General features: G+C 41.8%; 1 protein-coding gene across 2 annotated transcripts; it reads left to right on the top strand.

Annotated features, from left to right (window-relative positions):
* The first annotated feature begins 303 nt into the window (after window positions 1-303).
* Window positions 304-4,916, top strand: LOC134191277 (golgin subfamily A member 2-like). 2 transcript variants are annotated; one of them, XM_062659876.1, is made up of 8 exons: window positions 304-515; window positions 578-640; window positions 702-790; window positions 2,177-2,365; window positions 2,429-2,698; window positions 3,444-3,546; window positions 4,324-4,430; window positions 4,495-4,916. In XM_062659876.1, the coding sequence occupies exons 4-8, from the start codon at window positions 2,222-2,224 to the stop codon at window positions 4,543-4,545; spliced, it is 675 nt and encodes a 224-aa protein (XP_062515860.1). In that variant the 5' UTR covers window positions 304-515; window positions 578-640; window positions 702-790; window positions 2,177-2,221; the 3' UTR covers window positions 4,546-4,916. The 2 variants fall into 2 exon arrangements, with proteins under 2 accessions (XP_062515860.1, XP_062515859.1); XM_062659875.1 differs by having other exon boundaries at window positions 2,177-2,374.
* The last annotated feature ends 2,842 nt before the right edge of the window (window positions 4,917-7,758 follow it).

Raw genomic sequence — 7,758 nt, 5'->3', positions numbered from 1 at the left:
TTCAACAAGGTTATGTTCAATGAGGTTTATTTGACAAGTCCGGAGTGGCTATTATATTGAATAGTCTACCAATCATGCAGTAACTAATATACATGCATAAGACTCTACGTAGTACAACTAGGGAAAGGTAAAGTAACAATATGATGTTGTTACCAAATATGTCAACATTAAATATTTGATGACGTCATTGTTTGACGTCATTATATTTGATGACGTAATATTGACGGTTACAAAATATCCTGGCTAGAACACTGTAATACAAATTACATTTTTGTTTGTTTGTAGACTTCTCTTGCAGAACAACGAGTTGAAATCACAATTGGAAGAGATGCAGACTGAATTTGTCAAAGAATGCTTCACACAATCAACGTTATTGGCAAAATCGATGTTTTTTGCAATCTTAGACAAATGACAAGATGCAGCTGGCTAGTGATCTCCAGACGTACGAGCATCACAACAAACAGCTGCAGACGAAGTTGGACGAACAATCAACAGACGATGTGACTATTTCCAAGGTGATGGTAACGGTTAATACGTTAGACAGTCATTTGTACAGCATACTGTCTGTCGCATGCAGATGGAAGGACTGAGAGAAGAGATCAAACAATTACGTGATGAAAATAGTTATCTTAGCCAGCAGGTAAGCTTATGTACGAATCGTTGCTGTCGGTGGGTTGGAACATAGAAATTGTGATTGTCAGTCGTTAGAGATTTCTCGTGCAGTAAGTCCTGATCACGACGAAGTATCTCGGCAAACAGAAAACTGAAACAAGAGTTGTATGCCTTACAGGTAACAATTTAGAGAGTCTCACAACTACAACCGTACAGTGATGCTTACTTGAGGTGCATCACTGCATATCGTGTTTTTTGAATTGAATGACGTGTCGTCGTAGTATCTCAACGTTGTGATGTGTTAGAGCATGTCGTGCTCTTTGTATATGTTGGTGTATGGTTGCAGCTGTCTTTGGTTGTCTGTGTAGCAGTTTGTGTTGTCAAGTATGGCGATCAGATAGAGACCAGGCACGTACCTATTGGGGTTCAAGGGTGGGAGTGAGAACGAACCGACCCACTTTAATCAGAGGTCCGCTTGTACAGCACCTTTGCATGAGTGCGACCAATCACAGTCAAGGGCGGATCCAGAGGTGCTTATGCCAGAGGCACAACCTTGTACAAACTTGTACTGTAGTCTAGCTATTTTCAATGTGTAATATAAATTGTAATTTATAGACACTCTATGGTTCATTATTAGAGCTTTAGCTGTCTCGTTGTATTAGACAACAATTACATTACTCATATACCCATCCACTTAGATTTTGTCGTAGTCATCATTGTCTACGCTTGAATCTTCGAAGTTGTCTTGCAATAGAATGTCCAGCAGCATCAATTTTCAAAGCTTTTGTTTGGCAATGTAATCTCTACTGTCATGGGGAACATGCTCCCAGTGCCCATCCCAGACCTGTCTCTGCTGAAGTGCTGGCCTGGGTCCCAACGTTTGAGATGCAGTCCAAGACTCTTTGGCATGTAGAAGACTGCTGTCTTATCATTGGACCACATCCTCTTAGCGCACACTAGGCCAGACCACTTTTGAAATGCTTCCTACGGGCCTGCAGCCTCAGCATGTGTTTAGAGTGTCGTTCCATTTGAGCATGCTGTTGTACAATTTTAATGGTGTCCTAGAATGTCATTGTATTGGATCATGTTGAGCATGTTTTGTTTGAAGAGATGCGGTAGGCTGAGTTATTCGTTCTACCTACACACAGTGTGTTTGCCAGGTGCTTTACCAGTAGGAACAGGCCATCGAGAGGTCGGTTTTCTGTTACTGACTGGAGGTTGACAGAGAAAGACTCTAAATTTGTTGAGTTTTTAGTTTAGCATACGGTTTCTACATTGGCGATTATTGAGAGAGTTGCCATACTAACTGACTACAAATTGTTGTAACAAACGAAGAATTCGGATTACAGTTGGATTTTGTGTGCGTATTGCCATACACTATTACTGTACAGTACGACATAGTCTCAACGATCTTGATTGATTGAGAGTATGAATGTGTGGTCAACTGACAAGACAAACAGTATAGATGATCTCTAGTCTGCATTTTTGTGTCTCATTTTGTATTTCGATTTCATTGTTTGTTGTTGTTATGTTTTGTTTGTTATATTTTAGTATGTGTATACAGGACACGATACGGCAGTTGTCTGCTGAGAACGCTGGTTTGCAGAACATGCTCTTGACTCTTCATCATCAGACGAAGAACAAAAGCAGCATCGTATCAGAAATATCAGACAGTTCGTCTGGCAGTAGTATTGACATACAAAATCACAAGATGAATGATGATGTTGACCGTGTGTTTGATGCATCTAGTCAGGTAGCCGAGGTGATGATTACGGGACTTGAATTGTATGGATAAGTGAGAGAATTGGTGGTTTAGGTTGATGCTGTTGCTGTGTTGACAGCTCGAATGCATGAAGTTGAGGTACAACGTAACCAAATGGCTCAGGAGCTTGAGAAACAGAGAGAAGCGTTCGAACAGCACTTGAGCGCTTCGAGAGAAAGAGGAAAGTTTGTGAACACGAGTAACAGGCGTGATGGGATGGTTAATGGAGAAGTAGACGTAGAATCTGGTGATAAAATGAATGTGAATGACACTGTTTTGAAGCTTGAATATGATCAGCTGGAGTCGAACTTCAGTGAACTGCAGGTTTGTAAAGGAAATGTTTACTGTTTTTTTTATCTCTCTGGTTGTCAGTCAGTTTAGGTGCCATGCTGTCTGCTGACAGTTGTCATGATTTACATGTATTTTGCACATGTTTCTGTCTGTCTGTATGTCTGCCTTTCTGTATGTCTGTTTGACTGTCTGTCTGTCTGTTTGTCTGTCTGTCTGTCTGTCTGTCTGTCTGTCTGTCTGTCAATTTAATTTATTGAAACACAAACTCTACATTAGCTCAGTTTTAGTTTCATTCAAGCTACTTTGATAGTCTCTATCGTATATGTTCTCATCTACTTCTCCAGGGAAGACACGTGTCAGCTTGTGGAGGATGACTTTAGCGTTACATCGTTGTAATATTATTGAGAATTTTATTCTCCAAAACCTTTAAAGTCAGCTTCATTTGTATAGTTTCAATGTCTCTTGATCTTCTTGCTAGTTTGTTTAAATAGTTGGTAGCTTCTAATCCCCAAGTTCCAAAATGTTCTGTCTGTCTGTCTGTCTGTCTGTCTGTCTGTCTGTTTGTCTGTCTGTCTGTCTCTGTTTGTCTGTCTCTCTGTTTGTTTGTCTGTCTGTTTGTATGTTTTGGTTGGTCTGTCTGTCTGTCTGTCTGTCTGTCTGTCTGTCTGTCTGTCTGTCTGTCTTTCTGTCTGTCTGTTTGTCTGTCTGTTTTCCCTCATTATTGCATTCTGTATATCTGTTGGAAATGTTTATAAGTTAATTACAAGTTTTTTAACAGGATCATTTTGTCAAAGTGATGAAAGAAAAAGCAGAACTGAAGAACGAAGCACAAAGGCTAGAACATCTTATGATGCATCTGGAGCTGGAAACAGACACGATAGGTGGGTTACAATACAGTACAGTACAATACAGTAGAGTACAGTACAGTACAGTACAGTACAGTACAGTAGAGTACAGTACAGTACAGTACCAGTACGGTACCAGTACAGTACCAGTACAGTACCAGTACAGTACAGTACCAGTACAGTACAGTACAGTACAGTACAGTACAGTACAGTACAGTACCGGTACCGGTATGGTACCGGTACCAGTACCAGTACCAGTACAGTACAGTACCAGTACAGTACAGGACCAGTACCAGTACAGTACCAGTACAGTACAGTACAGTACAGTACAGTACCAGTACAGTACAGTACAGTACAGTACAGTACAGTACAGTACAGTACAGTACCGGTACCATACTGGTACCGGTACCAGTACCAGTACAGTACAGTACAACACAACACAACACAACACAGTACTGTACAGTACAGTACAGTACCAGTACCAGTACCAGTACCAGTACCAGTACCAGTACAGTACAGTACAGTACAGTACAACACAACACTGTACAGTACAGTACAGTACAACACAACACAACACAACACAGTACTGTACAGTACAGTACAGTACAGTACTGTACAATACAGTACAATACAATACAATACAATACGAGGCGAGGCGAGACGAGACGAGACAAGACAAGACAAGACAACACAAGACAAGACAACACAAGACAACACAAGACAACACAACACAAGACAACACAACACAAGACAACACAACACATACCAATTACGTCTACCCAACATACTCTATAACCTGTACATACTGTTTAGGTGAGTACATTTCTTTGTATCATCAACAACGTGACCAGCTGAAGACAAAATTTAAACAGAAAGACGAACTGATAGCAGCTCTTACCGCTGACAAGACACGCATCCAGGTTACATCACATCTCTCTGTATGTCAACTTTATATGTATTGACTAAACAATCATTGTTTTGTAGGCTCAAGTGAGAGAATTACAACAACTAATGATATCGCTGGTCAACGAATAGCAAGACTCTAGGATACATGTACCTAATGATAGTGAAGGTAACACTAGGATGTTGACACCATCACTTGTTCAAGATGGAAGTGAAGCGAGCGACAGCTCGTTAGAAGACGAGAGAGACGCGTTTGGTGAAGAGAGTGGTCACGTGACGTCGTTGTCACCCGTTGAGTTTGAGAACGTCAAATATTTGACTTGTTGCAAGAGCTGGGACGCTCTTCTAGGCCATTGGGAAATATTTGTACGTATGATCCAACGGTGGGACGAGTGACGTTCTTTCCGTTTACTGGCAGTTGTGGTAAAGAAGTTCTCGTATTGTAACTTATAATGTATTGGAAAGTGTAAAATTGTTACCAAATGCATACCAAACATGTTTACAGCATCCATATTAAAGTTTGTTGCATTTATTCTTGACATTTGTTCTATCCCCACACCTCGTTGCAGATGTGCTGCTGTTGAGCATTAGGACCGACTGCAGCATGTTGCACACCTTGGACGTAGTAGTTTGTGTGCTGATGATGATTGATGATGATGACAGGTCGCTCTTTTATCTTTTTCATCTTTTTCTTCTTCATCTAAACATGCATGTCAAACCAACTGCTAAACAGGATGCTCTTATGTGTACAGTACCGGCGTGATTTTATCATAGTTAGTAGGAACGCAATCATGTGAAGTTGCTGTCATGTCGTTCGACTTTGTCTCATGTTGCCTGTTTTCTGCTTTACAATCATTGGTTATCTACACACAAACAGAATACAATAGTCAACGTCAAACTTAGTTTTGCTCTAGAGATTCGTAATCTTACTGCGAACTGGGAAACATCGGTTTGAAACGTAGAGAGACAACGAGTAGTCAAACGTAATATAAAAAGGCAGAGAAGAACTGATGTCGTTAGAAGAAACAATTTGAGAAGAAGGTCGACGGAGGAAGCAATGAGAAATGTCGCACAGAGGTATGGCACGAGTAGTTTCATTATACGCTTAGTTGTTCTAGAAACACAAGCTTTTATGAGTAAAAAATACATTTGTATTTTGACAGCGAGGGCTAGATATACAGTAGATATAGATACTGTGATGACGTTGTGGAAAGAGGTTACTCTCTAGACTAATAATACTCCTCCAATTGAAGAAGACCGGAGGGTTGTCGAGTAGACTAAAACATGACCGTGACGGAAACCCGTGTTTTTTCATGTTTTCAACGGCGCTCGGCTTTTCGTTGTGCGTAAGCGTGAGGCTACAGTACTCCTACACTAATTAGATGCGATGTCAAGGTGTTCCTACGCTGAACGACTCAACGAGAAGAGGCAAATCTCGCGGGAGGTGCATGTGCCGGCGACATCCATGCAGTCGACTTTCAGCTCTTTGTTTACATTTAATTAACCCTCTAGTTAGGAGCCCGCGCTTATGATCAGTGCAATGTATTGAGCATGTGTTGACTGTACGATGTTCGAAATGCAAGGTTATTGACCGTACAAACGAGCCTGCAGAACAACGAGGTGTAAAGATGTATTGATTAGCATCAAGAACGTAAATTGTCACGCTGCTGATAACATCTTCATAGATCAATCAGTTACGTGACCAGAAACATCTTTGTTCTAATTGAACGACGAATTAGGTTTTTCTACGAGGTCTTGTTAACTGACACAAATGTCATATTGCTCTACAAGGTTTGACGAGCATGTAAGCTGTATATATAGTTCTTACCGGTAAATTGTTATTACGTACTAGGCCTGGTGACAGACACAATTCACAATTACTGATGTAGCGTCGTTCTCAAGTTTGAAGGAGCAGTCTTTAAAAAGCCACGCCTATTTTTTGCTTTCAAGCGTTCGTAAAAGATGTATTTATGGTATACTATAGCGTCGCGTCGAGGAAGTTAGACTCATGTTAGACACGCTAAGATTTGTTACTAGGATTTGATTAAAGTTATAACACCAACAGCTGCATGCCTTCCCCAACTTTTGGAGGTCATTTGATCTTTATTTAGTAACTAGTATACATGGCCCGTTCTTCGTACGGGCAAGATACTGTAGTGTAAAGATAGGTCTGTGGACACGTCACGTGCAATCTTTGTTGCGAGGTCCCGGATATACTAAATGAATTCGAATCTTGCTCTTCGCGCCTGTTTCGATCGAAATCGACACACTCCCCGTGTAGCGCTTGCTGCAGAAAACGTGTAGGTTGGATTCGGTGCAAATGCAATCAGAATTTGGAGAGAACGAAAGCGATAGAAGAGTAAGTTTCGTCGGCAAGATATTCGATCGCTCGAAGCTTTGCGAAGGACGACGATGCATACGGTCTACACAGGACTGGTGCGGGCGTGTGTGCCGAGTGTGCGTATCGATTTCGGTTGCGAACGGACAAAAGACGTGGCCCCCAAACGCAAACACACACACAGAGAGACAGACAATTTGAGCTTTAAATAGTAGATTAGTATGTACAGGGGGTGTGACACTTGTATGCCCCACGTGGGGTGTTTCCCCCAGACTCCCGTGAGCCTAGCTTCGAAAACGAACCGGACTGCCTGGAGCCAGAGAACGCGGCTACGACAAACTGTAAATAGCGACAGAGGATACAGAGAAATACAGATTCGCTGTGCAAAATCTCTCGTTCTCGTATCTAAACGACAACTTTCTCAGACTCTACTTGGAATACCTAGTGTTGTTGGGACGATTGTACCAAACGGTGTACCAAGTATCGTCTAGAGTTAGATGTACATTTACACGAGCGAACGAGCAAGAGCTTGTGCGCCGTGTTCGTATTCAAATGGCGCTCGCTGTTTTCTCTGTCAATCATGTTTTAGGAATACCAGTAGTAAATTAACTTAACGACTAGCTGACTTACCTGAGATTTGTCTGATAATAGCAGGAGGGATCGTGCGCTGAACTATTCAGTCGCTATTAGCTGACCAGCTACTAGATGACCGATGTGTACGTGTGGAAAGCGTTGATACAGCGACGTAAGGTGAGCGAGAAGAGTGAATCGAGTGCTAGATGCTCCAAACAAGCATAGAGTACGTAAAGGTACGTAAATATGTGGCACCCACTATTTCTAATCGGATTCATCTAATGGTTATAGATGGCGATCGAATTACCTGGCGATGTGGATCGGGCGATCGCGATCGAATTACCTGGCGATGTGGATCGGACGTTCGCGATCGAATTACCTGGCGATGTGGATCGGACGTTCGCGATCGAATTACCTGGCGATGTGGATCGGAC

The sequence above is a fragment of the Corticium candelabrum genome, chromosome 15 (genome assembly GCF_963422355.1).
Source record: "Corticium candelabrum chromosome 15, ooCorCand1.1, whole genome shotgun sequence".
Taxonomy (NCBI): Eukaryota; Metazoa; Porifera; class Homoscleromorpha; order Homosclerophorida; family Plakinidae; genus Corticium; species Corticium candelabrum.
This window is presented reverse-complemented; position numbering and strand designations above follow the sequence as displayed.

Bases quoted from the DNA above. Each gene is read 5' to 3' on its own strand.
- LOC134191277 (XM_062659875.1), top strand. From the start codon at position 2,222: ATGCTCTTGACTCTTCATCATCAGACGAAGAACAAAAGCAGCATCGTA. The intron at 2,375-2,428 runs GTGATGATTACG...TTGGTGGTTTAG, and splicing joins CATCTAGTCAGGTAGCCGAG to GTTGATGCTGTTGCTGTGTT. The intron at 3,547-4,323 runs GTGGGTTACAAT...CATACTGTTTAG, and splicing joins GCTGGAAACAGACACGATAG to GTGAGTACATTTCTTTGTAT.